This window comes from Tenrec ecaudatus, chromosome 10 (genome assembly GCF_050624435.1).
Source record: "Tenrec ecaudatus isolate mTenEca1 chromosome 10, mTenEca1.hap1, whole genome shotgun sequence".
NCBI classification, from domain to species: domain Eukaryota; kingdom Metazoa; phylum Chordata; class Mammalia; order Afrosoricida; family Tenrecidae; genus Tenrec; species Tenrec ecaudatus.
In genome coordinates this window covers 79,407,426-79,425,137 of record NC_134539.1, presented here as the reverse complement: position 1 = coordinate 79,425,137, position 17,712 = coordinate 79,407,426, and the positions used below count along the sequence as shown (strand labels likewise).

Genomic DNA, 17,712 nt, shown 5'->3' with positions numbered 1-17,712 from the left:
TGGACTGGTATTGGACATATGGGCTAATATCAGATTTACAGACTTGAGCTGGACTCGGCGGGAAGTTTCCTTAAGATATAATTACTTTTTGATATATGAGCCTCCCTGGATTTGTTTCTCTAGCCTACCCGGACTAACACAGCTCGCTTCCAGCAACGAGAGGAACAGCCATCCAACAATTATATCCATTGCCTGACTGTCCTCAGCCTCCCTTTCTGAATCACTCCTCCCGATTTCATTAACATAAACCTGCCCCCTAAGGCTCCTACGCCACCTTTCCAATTGCCTTTGTCTCTTTGATCTCATATAGATAGTTCTTAAAAGAACAGAATGCTAAGAAACATATTTAAATGTTTTTTTATTTAAAAAAGACAACAGAATGCTTAAGGCAGACTTTTTTACTAGTTAGGCAAAATTCGGTTAGTTTTAAGAAGACTTCTGGGGATGTTTTGGTTTAAGTGTGAAAGATGATCACAAGGCAGTCTTTCAAGGGTTCAACCAGCCTTCCTTCAGTTATTCCCAGGCTGGACCCATGGTCACCGGGGGTGGCGGGGAAGGAGTTGTCCCGTAGGAGGCACTGAGTATATGTCAATGGGGTAGATTAATTTGGAAACCGATACCAATAATGGTGGGACAACACGAAGATTATAAGCGATGACACTGCATCACACAAGTGGAAGCTGTGGAATTGGAGAATGTTCTGTTGTGTATCTGTTTGCCACAATGACTCCAAGGAAGAAGAAAATGTTTTAGAATGGAACGTGGCCGCCATTGTACAACTCTCCTTGACATGATGGAATGATTGAATTGTGGGACATGTTTGACGTGCTAATGAAACGGAATCTGTGCTTTTCCAGATTTAGATACAGTCAGTGGGCTGAGATATGGATGCGCTCCTTCCCCATCGCCCTCCTCTCGCTGGCATTACAAGAAGCCACTCCCTCGATTCCTGTGAGCAGTCCATGGTGCCCCGGTGTGCAGCCACCTCCCCACAAGCTAGTCCCTTCTACCTACACCCCTATTCGTGGTCGACTGGTGCCCACCTTAGCGGACCATTTCCCAGATGCAGGGGCTGTGGAAGCACTCCTTGCAGATAACAGAAGACCCAGGAAGGAGGGAGAGATGGCCGCTTGCCTCCTCCAGAGCCTGGCCCTGGCAGCCTCCAATACCCAGCCCGGAGCAGTATCTCAGATGAGTAAGAGAACCACCGGCACGAGAGACATGGACCAAAGAACCCACCTCAGTTGTGTGTCTCCACAGCTAAACTAGCCCCTCCCAGAGCTGCCCCACGGCACAGCATCAACTGAGAGGAGACCCACAGAAGCCACCAAGTCTGAGGAAGTCCTTGGTGAAGCGCCTTCGTCCTGGCAGGCTCCTTGCTCCTGTCAGCTAAGGAGGAAGCCAGTTTCAAGGCCTACAAGTGAACCTGCGAGTCTCCACGGGAGAGTTTTGTGTGTCTAACACTGATACTTAGAAAAAGCCAGTTCAGGGTTCGAAAAACAAAAGCTGAGCTTCTTTCATGGTTGGCCAGGGTTTGGGGGTTAAGACACGGTTTCCCTGCTAAGCACTAGGGAAGCGGAAGCCCTAGGATCAGGGTCTTCTCAAGCTGGGCTCTTTAGGGATTGGTTCTCGTTGGCTGTGGTCACTTGAGTGAGGCAGTGAGTTGATGAAATGATGCACCATTGTTTCACCATGTTTAGACCTGGTTCTGGCCCCTCACTGCCATCATCCGGATCTGGGGGTTACCTGATAATATGGCCACAGACTAGCTGTTTCCAAAGAGAATGGGCACTCATGTTCCCAGTATTTGCCTCCTGCGTTGTGGTTGAGCACAGGGTTGGAGGGGAGCCTGGTTTTGACAGCTGGTTTCCCGGGGCCAGTGTGACAGGCATGAGATGGGTGTCTCCCATCTAAGACTTCGGTGAGGATTCAATGTAACCATTGAGGTGGAGACCTGGTTCTAGAATGCTCACTGCAGGTGGCAGCTCTGGCTTCACTCACACCTTTCACCTTGTGCACTAGGGTGCCCTGCACAAGGCCATTTGGAAGCTGTGTTCCCAATGTTACTTACACCCAAAGTCAGCTCTTTCTTTGGCCGGGGAGACTTGTGTGGTCTAACCTAGCTGCTGCTTTAAACAGCAACCTCCCTGCTGGACCAAACTGGAGATGCCCTGCCTTCGGCCACGGCATTCTCTCCCACCTTCCATCCATACGCTGGCAGCATCCGGCAATCTCTTCTCCTTCAAACCTAGTGCCCTCCATCCCCCCAGGAAGGAGTCCATGATAGGAGCACTTTCTGCCCCTCCCCCACTTGCTCTGTACTGACCCCTCCTAGCACCAAACCACGCCACATGCCACTCCGTGGGTGTGCAGAGCCCTGCTCAACTTCTGACGGGCACACGGCTAGGGGCCCATTAGCTGAATCAAGAAATAGCATGACTGAATGGAGCATTTAATCATGGAAACACCTCACCCCCAACCCAACCTAGAGTTGGCGATTTCAACCGTTTAGCTTGATTAGTAAAGAATGTGAGACTTGAGCATTGTGTTCTCCTGAAAACTGCGTCATGCTCAACAAGCTCCCTGCCATCGGAGTCAGTGCCAGCGCTCAGCGACCCCATGGGACCAGGGAGAACTGTCCCTGGGAACTTCTAGACGTCACTCTCCCGGGAGCGGCTGGTGACCTTGCCGTTAGCAGCCCAATGTGCCACCGGGGCTCCCTAAAAGCTGCCTAGATGAGATCAAATTAACACCAGCAACTCAGGAGAGTAGGTAAGAAAACTGGGGGGCGGTGAGCCGGTGTTCATGCGGGAGAAGAGTGTGGCAAAGAGGGTAAGAGGGACGCATATTATCAGTGTCGGCGAGTTGGTCGATGGTTGGAGGTTCAGCGGTGTGTATCTCAAATAGACAATTATAAGTTTTAAGAGAGTTGGGTGTTTTGAGTGTCGGCCCTCCTAGAAAATGGGCCTGGGCTCTTTATCCCAGAATTGAAGAACCCAAGCCCGCCCCACCCCACCCCCACCGCCAACTCATTCCCCTTGTACAGCCCACAGGGGGGTTAGATCTTCGCTTCAATGCTCCAGTCGTCCTCATGATTCTCATCACGGCCACCGCTGATTGGTGACCCACCAGGTGCCTTCCACCTGGCCCGTTGCTCACTTGCGTTTCTCAAAGGACCCTGCGAACCAGCACTGTTTATAACCCTCGCTTTCCCAACTGGAAAACTGAGGCTCCTGAGCTGGATCTGCCTGCCAAGGTGCCTGAGCTGCAAAGGGATGGGGCTGAGACTGGGATCCAAGCCCAGACTACATAACCATCTCCTTTTTTAAGAACGTCATCGGGTAGCAGTTACCGAACATCCAGCTCACCGTTTAAAGCACGCCGCGCATCTTGGAGCTTGTTCACAGGGTGCGAGGGACGCACCACCAAATCCTAGACCATTTTCACCAACCCCCAAGCAGTCTCGTGCCCATTAGCTCTCCAGTGGCGTCTCCCATCTGCCCATCCTCCCAGCCTCTGCCCGCCTCTAGGGGAGCCCCTCCTGGGGTTTCCTACAAATAGAATCATGCAACACATGGCTCTTTGGGAACTGGCTTCATTCACTGAGTACCTTTTCAAGGTTTATCCACATTAATGTATGTCCTGCTGTGGATATTCCCTACCTGGAAAAAGAATCATTGAAAAAAAAAGAGTTGGCTGCTGTTTTGAAGCAGGGCAGTGAGGTTCCCGTTCCCAGTGTCCTTGCCAGCACCTGCTCATTGTCTTTTTAACACGACAGCCATGCTGGCTGATGTCAAGTAGCGGCTGGCTCGCTATCGGTGTGATTTGCATTTGCTCTCCCACACGGAAAGGAAGGTGAATGTCTTTCCGTGTGCTGATTGATATCTTCTCCGGAGAAACGTCTTTTCAGAGCCTTTGCACACCCTCAGTTTGAATGTGTTACTCTAATCATGAGTGGGGAGAGCTTTGCTTTGTCTTTGTGTGGTCTCTCTCTCACTGCCATTGAGACAAGAAAGCCTCACAGCGACCCTACAGGCAGGGTGGAACCGGCCCCTGTGAGTCTCTCAGACCGGCACTCCCTCGTCATCCTCCCAGATCTGAGTGCATCGGTTTTAAAGAACATGTAGAGATGGCGGATGGCATCTGCTCTCTTCTGGCTTCACCAGCGGGAGGGATGTTAGCCCGAGGGCAGCTCCTAAGAGGCAGAAGTCAGACAAGCCACCAACCTCCAACCTGCTTTATCCATTGACGGCAACCGTCCCGCCCACAGCGCACCGCTGCTCAGCTGGGGTCAATAACTCACAGAAATGGCAATACTCGTGATTATGGGATTAATCTAGCAACGGAAAAGTGTACAATTATTCCGTCAGGACAGCCTCTTCTCACGGGCGCTCCCAGGCATGCCTCACTCTGGCCCGTGGTCTCTCAGCCGCACCCTTGGCTTCTACTCTTTCAGTGCAGTTGGCAAGTGCTCAATGAGGCACCCCTACCTCCAGCCCCCGCAACCCCCACCTGCCCACCCGCCCGGCCCTCAGACAACCTGGCTTCCCTGACTAAGCTGGCCTCCTGCCCCTTTACTGGCTCTGTGGGCCTGCAAGTCACTGAGCGTCTCATGCTCTTGGTTCTCTGCAGTCAGAGCCTTCCATCCCCGCAGTAAGCAGGTAGGTGTGGAGGCTCTCAGGGTCCCAAGGATGCACCTCCGATCCTGTCTCTCCCTGTTTCTCCCTCCCTGCCGCCCTGAGATGGCTCACTTGAAACCCAGAAGGGTGGCTAAAGGAGCCCTGGTGGCCTAGTGGCTACCAATTTCACTGCTCGCCACTACTCCCCATAGAGAGTTAGTCTCTGGAACCCACTGGGACAGTTCTACCCTGTCCTATAGGGTCACTATGAGTCGGCACCCACTCAATAGCAGTGAGTTTGAGGGTGGCAAAATTGACTAATCCCATCGCTAGATTTCCAAGTTTTTACCATCACAATTAACCCTGTAAACGTCACTCACAATCGAATCAGATAATCCGACTAGTATCTGTCCTCACCCTCTCTTACCCAGACCCCACAGGAAATGAGGAGACACGACCGGTTTGCATGTCCCCGTGGCCATTTGTGGGAGTGGCTAAGACTGGCTGAAGGGGCCCTATAAGGAACTCAGTGATGCAACCCTTACAAGACACATCGTTTACAACCTCTTCCTCCCATTGTGTGGCTTGTCATTGCATGTCGCTGCTGTCCTTTGAGGCATAAAACATTTCTATTTTTAAATCCCATTTGTCTGGCTTTGGCAACAACATGGTTTGCTCAGTTGCTTACTTGTTAAGTTACTTTAAAAAAAAAAAAACTTCCATGGGAGCAAACTAAGAGGGAACGAGAGAGAGAGAGAGAACACCGCCATGTGGTCCACTAAGCAGACACTCCTGCTCGGAGCAGCCAAGGCACAGAGAGGACATTAGGGCTGGTCTCACAAAGAGACACAACAGCCCCTCACAGACAGCACTGCTGGGGACAGCATTGGAGAAACAGTTTGGGAATTGTGCCCAGGCAGCCTGCCCACCTCCCCGAGTGCAACAGAGCAGCAAGGAGTACAAAGCAACAAAGTCCCCGAGGAATCCCGGAAATAGACTCAGAGGGCAGGGCTTGGCACCTCATCAGACGCCATCAGAAAACAGAAGGGTCGGCAGACAGACCTGGAACTATATATAGCCGCCCCCCCTTTTTTTTCATGTCTATCTATATATAAGATAGGCAAGATAAACAATCCTGAAAAGAAAGCAATGGGATCCATGGTTCTGGGGGGGACAGGGGAAAGCAGGAGTAGGGGGAAAGGGAGTGGGAGCCAACAGACCCAGGGACAAGGAACAACAAGTGATCTAAAATCAATGGCGAGGAGGGTGTAGAAAGCCTGGTGGGAGTTGATCAAGTGCAATGAAGGTGAGAGGAATTACTGAGAGACAAATGAAGGTCAAACATGATACTGGGGCAGGAGGAAAGTAAAAGGAAAGAGAGGAAAGAACTAGGAGGCAAAAGACATTTATAGAGGTATAAACATAGGTATGTACATATGTAAATATATTAATAATAACGATAGGGATATAGGTCTATGTACATACATTTATAGGTTAAGTATCAAGGTAGCAGACTGACATTGGGCCTCTACTCAAGTACTCCTTGAACACAAGAACACGTTGTTCTAATAACCTGGCATTCTGAGATGCTCACCTTCCTGACACGATCACTGAAGACAAAATGGGTTTATAAGCTTATGTGGTGAAGAAAGCTGATGGTGCCCGGTTATCAAAAGATATAGCATCTGGGGTCTTAAAGGCTTGAAGGTAAACAAGCGGCCATCTAGCTGAGAAGCAACGAAACCCACATGGAAGAAGCACACCAGCCCGTGTGATCACGAGGTGTCAATGGGATCAGGTATCAGGCATCAAAGAACAAAAAAATCATATCATTGTGAATGAGGGGGCGTGTGGAGTGGGGACCCAAAGCCTTTATAGAAGGGTCGCAGGGAGGAGAGGAGCCAGTCAGGGTGCAGTATAGCAATGATGAAACATATAACTTTCCTCCAGTTCTTTAATGCTTCCCCACCCACACCCACCCCCCACCACGATCATGATCCCAATTCTACCTTACAAATCTGGCTAGACCAGAGGATGGACACTGGTACAGATAGGAACTGGAAACAGGGAATCCAGGACAGATGAACCTCTCAGGACCAGTGGTGAGAGTGGCGATACCGGGAGGGTGGGGTAGAAAGGGGGAACCAATCACAAGGATCTACATATAACCCCCTCCCTGGGCAACAAATGTACAAATGTGCTTGACACAATGGATGGATGGATGGTGATAAGAGTTGTAGGAGCCCCCAGCTCAGGCTTTTTACCTCTAGGGATTACTCCCGGGTCAGCTTCAGGCACTGAATGATCCTAGTCTGTGGCCCCATCCACTTACTGTTGGAGTTTTACCCTTTACAACTGGGTTTGCACGCAGCAGGAGGCTCAGGGAGTTCATGGGTTTGGTTTTGTCCCCCATTCAGCCAGGGAGTAGGATGTTGGATATTCCCCAGGGGAACCTTCTGGGAAGGGTGAGGCCTTAGGCATGCACAGGAGGTTAACTGTGATGTTATCTTTAGGCCTGGTTGACCAGGAGTCACCCCAAGGTCAGATTCAGCATACTGTTCTGTGTTTGCTCAAGGTGTTTGAGTCCCCGGGACAAGATGCCCAAACTCTGTGCTGCTCAGTCTGTAAGTGGCTTGGGGAATCCTCTCAGATGCCTCTGCTTGGTTCTGATTGGCCCTGACACACAGCCTTCGAGACCCATGAAGCCTAGCCGTTCCATGCCTGTCCTCACCATCTCCAAAAGGGTGCAGAGGACAGCTCGAGAAGAGAAGCCAAAGTGAGGTGTGTGTGTGTTCGGGGGCTATGGGGGTGAGGCTGATGGCCTAGGGCTTGGGAACAGGGAGCAAGCCGATCTCAGAAAAGGATCTCGCTCCAACCTGTCCCCACCCCATGCAGACTGCCCTAGAAGTCCCGCAGGTCACTGGTGCCATCCACGTGACTGCAGCCACACAAACGCCCCTGACCCGACCCTGGGGAGCAAGCCTGGTGCTCAGACCCAGGCTGGTTCGGATCTCAGAGCTGACATCCTTTGGGGGCTCGTGGTCGCCTGCAACTCCAATACCCAGCCAGGCTGGAAATTTTGCCCTGAGATGGGTAAATGAAGGTGGAAGCTGGAAGGGGGGTGCGCAGAGGGAGAAAAGCAGCTAGGAAACACCATGGGGAACCCCTGCTGAACTAGACTCCTGTCAGGAGAGTTGTTTTGCCTACTGGGGTGGTGACAGGGCAGAGGAGTGGGAGTGGGGGGCAGGAGGAACATTCTTTTGGGGGGATTGAGTAGCACTGCTGCCAGCCCCCGGGTGCTGGGCACTGAGCCAGGCTGCTATCCTTTGGGGCCTATGTCACCACACACGCCAGGAACACAGAGTTCACCGCACTGCCTGGAGGATCTACCTAAGAATACTGGTGCAAGCCTGAGCACAGGAGCGAGGGGTGTTCTTGGCCTCAGCCAGTCCCGTCTCTGCCCCAGCTGGCACGCACATACCCTAGGAAAGAGCCCGGCCCGGGCTGGGGGCACAGAGGTATTGGAAATTCCAGAAGCTACCCACCCACAAAGCAGGCTGGAGCTTCATGTACTGGCACAGCTGACGGCAGCACTGGCCACCACTTACTGAGTGCCTACTGCGTGCGGGGCCGCCCCGCTGTGCAGGGACTTATAGGCAAGGTCTCGCTGAGACCACAGAACAGTCTGTGGGAGCAGGTACTGTTACTCTCCATGCTTTATAGCTCAGAGAGGTCAGGCCACTGGCCCAAGGCCACACTAGCTGTGAGACACGGTGCTCAAACTTGAGCCCACTTAAACCAACCACTGCTCCGTGGACCTCACTGGCCAGTAGTGAGTACCCGCCCTCACCATCCCCTCTCAGCCCCTCCTCCCACCTGAAGGTCCTCTCCTCCACAAGATCCGGCCCTCAAACAAACCCCATTTGCTTGGGAACATGAAATTCACCCTGCCCTAGTCACCAGACTCGGGACAGAGCCGTAGCCACGCACTGACTCACAGGTGGGACTGCGGTGCGCACTGGCCGCTGTCCCAGAAGCACCTGGGCTTGGGGCGGGCAAGCACGCAAACAGGTGTCCAGCAGTGAGAGAGAGAGGAAGGGGCAGAGTCTGGTTGGGGCGCAACAGCTGCTAACCAGGGAATCTGGCCAGTGAACACCTCCCACCCTCACTATCCCACGCCCCAGGCTGCTACCACCCGGCTGGGAGCTACAGAAAGGGAGTCTGGCCAGAGGTAGGGCTGGGCAGATGTGCCTCCAACCTCTTGATATGCCCAAGGGGAATGGAGCTGAGTGTCCCCTTGTGGCTTATTTCCACTCCTTACTATCTGGGCTTACTACCACCCTGCAATATACAGACAACACAACCTGGCTTGCTGCAAGTGAGGAGGCCTGGAAGCACTTGCTGGGGAAGAAAGATCAAGGATCGCAGCTTTCAGTGTGGATTACAACTCAGCGTAAAGCAGGCCAACACCCCACACCTGGGCCCAAAGTCTACCATCAGGACCGATGGAGGAAGGGTTGACGTTGCGGATTTTGTCTTGTTTGGATCCATAATCAAGGCTCATCATGGACGCAGCACTCGAGAGACGCAAAGACGTGTTGCTTTAGGTCAATCTGCTGCACAAGAAGGCTGCAGGGCAGCGGTTCTCAAGCTTCCTCAGGCTGCCACCCTTTCATACAGTGTCTCATGTTGTGGTGACCCCCAACCATAAAATCTATTTTGTTGCTACTTCATCACTGTCATTTTGCTATTGTTATGAATCGGGCAACCCCTGTGAAAGGGTCATTCACTCCCAAAGGGATCGCGACCCACAGGTTGAGAACCGCTGCTTTAGAGTCTTGAAGGGCAAGGATGCTACTTTGAAAACACAGGTGCACCCGACCCAAGGCATATTTTCAATCACCTCACATGCATGTGAAAGTCAGACCCTGAATCAGGAAGCCTGCAGAAGAATTGGCGCATTGGAATGGTGGTACTGGAGAATATTTAAAACGCCATGGGCTGTTAAAAGGACAAACCGGTCGACCTTGGAAGCAGGATGGCCAGAGCGCTCCTTAGAGGCAAGCATGGCAGGGCTGCTTCTCACAGCCTTTGGACATGTTGTCTGGAGAGGGATGTTATGCTTGGTAAAGAGGCAGGCCCTCAAGGACGGATTGGCATGGCGCCTACCATGGGCTCAGGCATCAAAAACAATGTGCAGACGGCCCAGGACCGGGCCCAGGTCACTCTGAGTCAGTCGACTCGCTGGCAACCAACACCACCACCCCAACTACTTGAGGGAGAGAAGGGTTACCCCAGAGCCCAAGAGTGCCCCCAAGAGGCTAGCATCCTGACCCTAGACATGGTCAGGGCATCCAGGTGACTGTGATGTTGTCCGCCTTGGAAAGGGAGACTGTCCACTGACCAGCTAGGAGGAGGCCAGGGTCCCTTTAAGCCCAGCCACAATCCTTCAGCTTGTTGCTATGTGTAGACTCAACTTCCTTAGCAACCACCTGGCCTCTTAAAGGGGACCTCCAGCAGTGGTCACTACCAGCCATGGCTCCCAAAATCAAGGCCGGCAAGGGGGGCAAGGAGCCCGAGGGGAAGAAGAAGAAAGGGGGGAAGAAGGACTCCGGTGCAGCAACGGATACGGTGTTGGACCCAGAGACGCGGGAGTTCTATCACATCCAGATCCGAGACCTGGAGGACAGGCTGGCCCGGTGGGTGGGGAAAGGGAGCTGGGCCTGCTACGGAGTTCTGTGTTCTGACCTGAGCTCGGTCATGACCTTTCCTTTGGTACCCAGGCCCCACCGTGCCCCCCCCCCCCGCCCCCAGCCTGCTTCCCCATAGGTCATCCCAACCTCAAGTGGCTTTAAGATTTGGAGAGAAATTGGATTTCTCATCCCATGTCAGCTCTCCAGAGTTCTGGGAGTCTATGCTCACTAGCACCTCCACTAGGAGTCTTGGCAGTACAGAGGGTCATGCGTTGGGCTGCTAACCGCAAGGTCAACAGTTCAAAACCAGTAGCCCTCTCCAAGGGAGGACGATAAGACTTTCTAGCCCTGTCAAGAGGTGCAGTCCTGGACACCACGGGGGCTGTTCTACCCTGCCCTATAGGGTCGCTGTGAGTGGGCATCGACTTGATGGCAGAGTGTTTGAGCACCCCACCCCAGCAGGCAAGCCCCAATCTCCCTGGGTCTTGCACCTGCCCCTGGGGCCATGCTCTCGGTGAAAGGGCAGGATTTAACACTCGGGAAGGATGGGCAGGAGGGGGGACCTATTCCCTCCGTCCACACCCTGGACCACTGGGCCCACACGGTGACTCTGTGGACCGCCGCCGCCTGCCCACCGACTTCCACAGCCATTGGACCCCGTGACTCTTCATCTGTTTTTAGTCTGAAGGTTTCCTCCCAAGGAGAGCAAACTAATACCAGCCCCCTTTGGGGGCAAATCGACAGCTGCTCTTCCCTACATGACGTGGCGCACATGCACAGCCAATATGATTGAGCAGGACCCTCAGGTGCGCCACGTGGGTGTGGGGCTGGTGCCGGCTGCGTCCTCACTGCAGACAGGTCGTCATCCCCATTGCACAGGTGAGGGACGGAGACGCAGAGAGGAGGCGGCTCAAACTTGGGAGCACTGGCCTCCCGGTTACACACATACATACAGCCACCGCCCCCCCTAGCCAGACTCGTCAAAGTGTCAGGCCATCTCTGTGCGCCAGAAAGCAGGCCATTCATCCCCATGGCAGTAGCGCCCAGCACGCAGGGGCGTGAGTACATTACGGAGCAGCCAGCACTGCAACTTTTACCAGTGGTTCCGTCGACAGCCGGCAGAGGTCGATGCAGTGCCCTTTCAACGCTGAAGCTTACTCCCAGTTGGGAACAGATGGGGTATATTTGGAGAAAGTGCAGTTGACAGTTATTCCATGCTATTTGCCGAGCCCTCTGCCCCTAGAATGCTGACGTAGCAGCAGAGGACACATAGCTGCCACCTGGGGGTGGGTGCAAACACCTCCCATCCTGGTGGGACAGGGCCACTGCGAAGGAGGGCATCCGAGACAGGGCAGATGCGGCAACATCGGGGTTCATTCCATGGCTAAGGGCGAGATCGGTTGCGGCAGAGGCTTGGAAGTGGGAAGTGGCGGAGGGTTCAGGAGGGGTGCAGAGCTGGCCCTGGCTGGCAGTCAGCAGTGCTGTGGTTAAGGATCTGGGCTTTAGAGTCAGACTTACTTGGGTTCAAGTTCTTGTTCTGTCACTAACTAGGGGTTGGCTCCTGTCACATCCCTGAGCCTCTGGTCCTTGACTGTGAAACGGGCTTACCTCCTTTGCTGTGGGTGGCTTTTAAAGATTCCACAAACACACTGCACGCCCATACGCAGCAGGCACTTTCTCGGCTGCTGGGGACACAGCTGGACCGTAACAGAGACTTTGTCCTCCAGGAATGTACATTCCAGTGCTCTGACGAGCCCCCATGGGGCGCGTGGTGAGGCTCCAAACGGGTGGCCCATTGGGGGGCAATGTTGGGAGGGTCTGGGACCAGAGAGGGCAGGAACCTCAAATGCTCCTTCGAAGGGGTGGGGCCCAGCTGTACCAGAGGCCTGGCTCGTCTGGCCTCCCCCTGAGGCTCCGCCCCCAAGACCTGTGCCCTGCCCACCCCAGGTACCAGCGTAAGTGGGATGAACTCTCAGTGCAGGAGAAGCTGTTCCGCCAGGAGTTTGAGCAGCTGGCCGCCAACAAGAAGGAGATCGTGGCCTTCCTCAAGCGCACGCTCAACCAACGGGTGGACGAGATCGCTGACCTCAACGAGCAGCTGCAGAGCCTGCAGCTGGCCAAGGAGATGGAGAAGGACGCATTTGAGGCCCAGCTGGCCCAGGTGCGTCATGAGTTTCAGGAGACCAAGGACCAGCTCACTTCGGAGAACATCATCCTTGGTGAGGGGCCCTGCGCCAATCCCAGCCCCGCCACGACCTGTCTGTGTGGCCTTGAGCTCATGCCCTGGGAGATAGGGATGACCACCCCTGGGAAATAACAGGTCTTGGTTGCCTCCCACACATCCTCTCCCCTAGTTGCTCCCGTGATTCCGCGGGTGCTCCCACTCCTTTCGCAAAGGAGAAGCGCCTCAAAGAGGCAATGGCTTGCCTGAGGCCACCCAGCTGGCAAGGGTACTTGGGAGGCTGGAACAAGGTTATCAGTGCCTGCCCCAGATGGTTCTGGTGCCTCTCCTGAAGGGGGCAGTGTTGAGGGTGACTTCTTGGAGGGGACAGAGGGAGGGAACACAGGAAGTCAGGAGGATTTGGAGGGAGGGAGGGAAGGGCAGAGACCTGAGGTATCACCAGGCCTTGTACCTGGATGTGGGCAGGGGGGAAGCTGGCAGCTCTGGAGGAGTTCCGGCTGCAGAAAGAGGAGCTCATGGGCAAGTTTGAGACGCTGGAGAGCCAACTGCATAAGCAGGAGAACCTCTACAAGGACTACGTGTACAACCTGGAGAAGAAGTCTGTGCTGGACAAGGACAGGTGGGCAGGCCAGGGGCTTGATCGCTGTGCCCTGGCACATCCCAGCCCTCGGGCCTCGGCTTTCAACTGTGGGGGGGCTGGGATTGTTCAGGTCCCTCATGGGCTGAGTGCTTTCCAGAATCCTGATAGATGTATGGAGATGGGGATGAGGGTGGGGTGTAGGGAGGGGAGCTAAGCCCCCAATCTCACCCTGGCGTTACAGAACCTCCAGACACTGAATGAGTGAAATGCTATTTAATAGGTAACAGGTAACGTGTTGATGAGGTTCACAATTCAAAAGGTACCAAAGGGGCTACAATGAAACAACTCCTTCCTGGGGGCCCTGCTCCCGCCGGCCCAGAAGGCCAGGGGTGCCCGGGGCCCGTGCCCACACTACCCAGTTCCCACCTCACTCCCACCCAGACTGAAGAAGGAGATCATTCAGCGTGTGAACCTAGTGGCTAGCGAGTTCCGCAGGGTGGCCAGTAACCAGATGTGGGACACCACGAAGCGAGCCATCCAGGAAAACCACACGGTGACCCTGCAGCTGGCCAAGCTGTCCCAGCAAGGCCTGCAGCTGCTGCAGGAGAACGAGCAGCTCCATGGCGCCCACTGCAAGTTGCATCAACAGCTAGCGCTGTTGGAGAACACGTACAAGTTCATGACCAAGCACAGCAGTAGCCACCATAAGGTACGCCTGCCTGGCCCCCGAGACCGGGCATCTGGCACACGAAGCAGGAGGGGCCCCTTGGGGCCCTGCCCTACCAGAAGGGTGGAGCCTGGGCTGGAAAAGTAATAGTGGGGAAGTGGCAGGGAGAGGAATGGCCTTCCCTGGCGGGGAGGTGGGGCAGCTGCAGGGTGCTGGGCCCTGCTCTGTGCTTTCATTTGCTTTAGACATCCCTAGCTTCCTGGAGTGGAGCCCACCCCTGGGAACGTTGGGGCTCTGCCCAGCTGTGGCCGTTTCCTTATGGGGTTTTGACTGGCCTTGGTGCATTTGGGCAAGGCGCTCTGCCCAGGGCTAGGGAAGCAGGGCTGGCTGAAGGCCCCTGCTGCCCCCACAGCTCATCCTCATGCTGACGGAGAAGTGCCACCAGCAGCGGCAGTGCACCTTAGAGGCGGAGCAGCTGCGCCAGCTACAGGACCACGTGGAGCAGCAATTCCAGCAACTGCAGAAAGATGAGCAGGCACTGAGGTGGGACCGGAGGGGGCTGTGGGGTGGGGGGCACAATGGATTCCAGGCTGTTTGCCACGTGACAAGGGTCCGTGGCTTTCCCTGTGAGACAGTCTGAGGCCCAGGGCTGCGTGGTAGCCCCTGTGGACTGCAGAGAAGTAGCAGGGCCCAAAGGAGGCTGGGAGAGCTGCTTCCTGTCATGGCCCAACTCCAGGAGCCAGAATGAACAGCTGCACCTGCAGCTGGAGCAAGAGCGGGCCAAGGCACAGTCCCTGCAGCAGCAGCTGACCGAAGAGCAGAAGGTTCGGGCTAGCCTGGAAATGACGCTGACCCAGGCCACCTCCTTCCTACAGGCCATTCAGGTGAGCAGCACGTGGTGAAAGGGGGGTGCTGGCTGGCCAGCCAGGCTCTGAAGCTGCTCACTTAGGAGCTCGTGGAGGAGGTGGGATGCGGGTCTGAGGCTCCCTCTTCTGCCGAGGGTTCCTGGCAAGCCCTTCAAAGTCTCAAAATAGCTGCACTCTTTCTCTGAGGACCCCTGTGGTTTCCGGCCTCCCATTTAAAGGCCAGATATTGCACCAGAGCCAGGGAGCACTGGGGCTGGGGCTCCGATCCCACAGCACACCCTGCCCCTTCCGACAGATGCACTCCCAAGAGCAGGATGTGGACTTCAATGTGGTCTCCCAGCTGCAGCACAAAGAGATGCTGGAGCAGCTACTGGTCATGCTCAGTTCAGCTATATCCCTGATCCCCCAAGAGGCTGTACATCCCCATCGGAAGTCCCTTCCCAAAGACCCACCTAAGATGAGGTGAGCAGGTGGCCTCAGAAAGGGCAGTTCTGGGGAGCACGGCCAAGGTCCCCAACCAACTGTGGGCCAGAAGCCTGACTCCCAAAGCCTCTCTGAGCCTCAGTCTCCTCGTCTGTGAAATGGGAAGTGATAACACCAGCCCCCCACCCACCCACAGCCGGCCCAAGGTGGCACCTCTCCTACAGCAGCTGTCTGGCATCACACGCTACCAGCCGGGGGACTTGGGCCTGGTGCCGCGCCCCACACACTTCGCACTCAACTCCCAGGACCTTCGGCTGCTGTCACACACCACCCGAGTGGGAAGTCTCCCAGCCACCAGCAACCCTGCGGTGAGGGTGCCAGGGGCCGCCAACCCTAGGTGTGCATCAGGGCTCTGCCACACCGCAATGGTGTGGCCTTGGGGCTATGAGTGGGCTGCTCCGAAGAAAGGTGTGGCAGGTCTCAGCCAACTCAGGCTTCACCTGGGAGTGGGGCTGCTGCACCACAGGCCGGGGAAGGTGAGTGGGCATCCTGAGGGCCCTCAGCTTCCAAGCCTGCCTTTCCTCCTCTTACAGGCTTATGGCCTTGGTTCTCCGAAAAGGCTCAAAAGGTTCAGTCTTCCGGAAACGTACCTGCGTCCCAAGTGAGAGAAGACGACTGAGCCCTTGCTCCAGAAATGGACTGTTCTGGCCACTGACCCCCACCCCCACCTTTATTTCATAGGCTGCCTGAGGCAGCTCAGAGGAAAGTAGTTCTTTCTATAAAGAGAGTACACTGCAAGCTGGGCGTGGCCGCGCTGTGGTCTGTGGACAGGCTGAGCACACGCACTGTGATTGGGCGAGCAGCCACGTCCCCGTCGTCAGGGGCTCAGCATGGACCGCCCCTGGCTGCGCTCGCGGATGTGGTCCAGGAGCAGATCTGTGGCACGCTCCAACAGCGGAGGCAGCAGCTCCTGCTCAGCTGGGGAAAAGCAGCCTAGTACATAAGCCTGCACCGCCGCTGGGTTCGTAGGGCGGCCGATTCCCACCCGCAGCCGAGGCATGGCCTGTGGGGGAGCCAGAGGACGAGAGTGTGAACTCAGTGTGGGGTGGGGTGGGGCCATGGAGACCGCCCCCCTCCCCCAAGTCCCAGTTCAGGACAGTGTGGGGAGGGGGTCCAGACTCACGCTGGAGTTCAGGCAGCTAATGCAGGAGCGGACACCATTGTGGCCCCTTCAAGAGAGAGGGTGGAAAGTAATTAGTGTCTCCCAGGGGCAGGGCCCTTCCGCCCCTCCCTCCCTGTCCCCCTGCCCAGACTGGGTTCAGCATGCCTCCCCCACCCTCACTGGCGCTGGGTCTCACCTGGCGCTGCCCCCCAGCTTCAGGGCCAGTTTCCCCAGGGGCTTGTCCAGCTCATCGTGCACCAGGTAGACTTCCTCAGCGGTCAGCCCAAACAGCTCCGCTGGACACAGGGGAACAGTGACCCTGGTTACATCACCATCACCCATCAGGGCCCGGACCCCACTCTGGGCTCCCATAAGGAGGGTTACCTCATGGGCTGCTAACCATAGGTCACCAGTTCAAAATCATTAGCCATTCAATAGAAAGATGAGGCTTTCTGCTCTCCTAAAGAGGTAAAGTCTCGGAACCCACAGCAGTTCTAGATGGTTTTTTGTCCTATACGGTAAACTAAGAGTTGGAATCGAGTCAATGGCAGTGAAGGAGATGGAAGAAGCCCCACTTCACAGACGAGGAAACGGAGGCCCTTACAAGTACCCAAGGCCATGCGGCACTTGGGGGTGGGTAGGGAGGGGTGCTACAGCCCAGTGCCCCCTTCTCTAGTCCCTGAACCCTGTGCCTTCACTCACCAGCTCGGGCCACGCTTCGCCCGTTGACGTTCATAAGCCGCCGCGGCCGGAGCAGGACCACCTGGGCATCCCCGAGTGGGGCCAGAGCGAGGTCGGCGGCGCAGCGACGGTCGCGGGCCCAGCTCTCCGCCACACCTAGCCGCCGTGCCAGCTGCCCCAGGACTGCCATGCCCACGCTGTGCCGCGTACCTGGCAGTCCGGGGTTCCCCAGGCCGGCCACCTACGGGCGGTACCAGGGAATGAGACCACCGCACCACCCCCACCCCACTCCCTGGGGCAAAGGAGAGGACGACGTGGGCGGAGGGGGGGGGGGGGAGGAAGGGACCGGAGAGGCCCCAAACATCCAGGAGCTCAAAAAGGCTAAGTGGTGCCCCGAACGCGGGCAGGGCGCTCTGAGACAGAAGGCGAACGTGAATAGTGTGGTACTCGACCCATTTTCCGGATTAAAAAATAAGACAAGGAATTTGGGGGACTTTGCACGGGAGGCAATGGCAGAACTGGAGCACCCGGCGCTCCTACGTCACCGCCCGCCGACTCCACTCACCAGCCACCGCTTCCCCGCGGGTCGAGGCTCCAAAACACGCCAGTTCATGGCCCTGCTCGTCCACAGCCCAGCGCCCAAGAGGCCCGGCGGCGGCATGCTGCCCCACGCCGGCCTGGCCTCTGCCCCTGACGTCACGGGCCTGCAGCCAATAGGAGTCGTCGCCCGTACAGAGGCGGCCGCCAGCGTCCAATCCCCGGCGGGCTACGGGGGCGGAAGTGGCTGGGCGGTGCCCCCGTCGGGGCGCCGTCGCGCATTCCGCGGGGCGGCGTCATCG

At 56.0% G+C, this 17,712-nt stretch overlaps 2 protein-coding genes across 2 annotated transcripts; one reads left to right on the top strand and one right to left on the bottom strand.

Moving 5' to 3' along the window:
• Nucleotides 1-10,154: 10,154 nt before the first annotated feature.
• On the top strand, nt 10,155-15,695 carry CFAP157 (cilia and flagella associated protein 157). The gene is made up of 9 exons (XM_075560751.1): nt 10,155-10,318; nt 12,260-12,531; nt 12,960-13,113; nt 13,516-13,783; nt 14,154-14,284; nt 14,478-14,625; nt 14,903-15,069; nt 15,227-15,427; nt 15,650-15,695. Exons 1-9 carry the CDS (start codon nt 10,155-10,157, stop codon nt 15,693-15,695), a joined length of 1,551 nt encoding a protein of 516 aa, XP_075416866.1.
• Nucleotides 13,333-17,592, bottom strand: PTRH1 (peptidyl-tRNA hydrolase 1 homolog). The gene is made up of 5 exons (XM_075560755.1): nt 17,439-17,592; nt 16,895-17,114; nt 16,389-16,488; nt 16,214-16,259; nt 13,333-16,093 (listed from the first exon to the last, which is right to left on the bottom strand). Exons 1-5 carry the CDS (start codon nt 17,532-17,534, stop codon nt 15,908-15,910), a joined length of 648 nt encoding a protein of 215 aa, XP_075416870.1. The 5' UTR covers nt 17,535-17,592; the 3' UTR covers nt 13,333-15,907.
• Nucleotides 17,593-17,712: the final 120 nt, after the last annotated feature.

Bases quoted from the DNA above. Each gene is read 5' to 3' on its own strand.
- PTRH1 (XM_075560755.1), bottom strand. From the start codon at position 17,534: ATGCCGCCGCCGGGCCTCTTGGGCGCTGGGCTGTGGACGAGCAGGGCC. The intron at 17,115-17,438 runs GTGAGTGGAGTC...TACCGCCCGTAG, and splicing joins CCGCGGGGAAGCGGTGGCTG to GTGGCCGGCCTGGGGAACCC. The intron at 16,094-16,213 runs GTGAGTCTGGAC...GCTCCCCCACAG, and splicing joins TTAGCTGCCTGAACTCCAGC to GCCATGCCTCGGCTGCGGGT.
- CFAP157 (XM_075560751.1), top strand. From the start codon at position 10,155: ATGGCTCCCAAAATCAAGGCCGGCAAGGGGGGCAAGGAGCCCGAGGGG. The intron at 15,070-15,226 runs GTGAGCAGGTGG...ACCCACCCACAG, and splicing joins AAAGACCCACCTAAGATGAG to CCGGCCCAAGGTGGCACCTC. The intron at 15,428-15,649 runs GTGTGCATCAGG...TTCTCCGAAAAG, and splicing joins CCAGGGGCCGCCAACCCTAG to GCTCAAAAGGTTCAGTCTTC.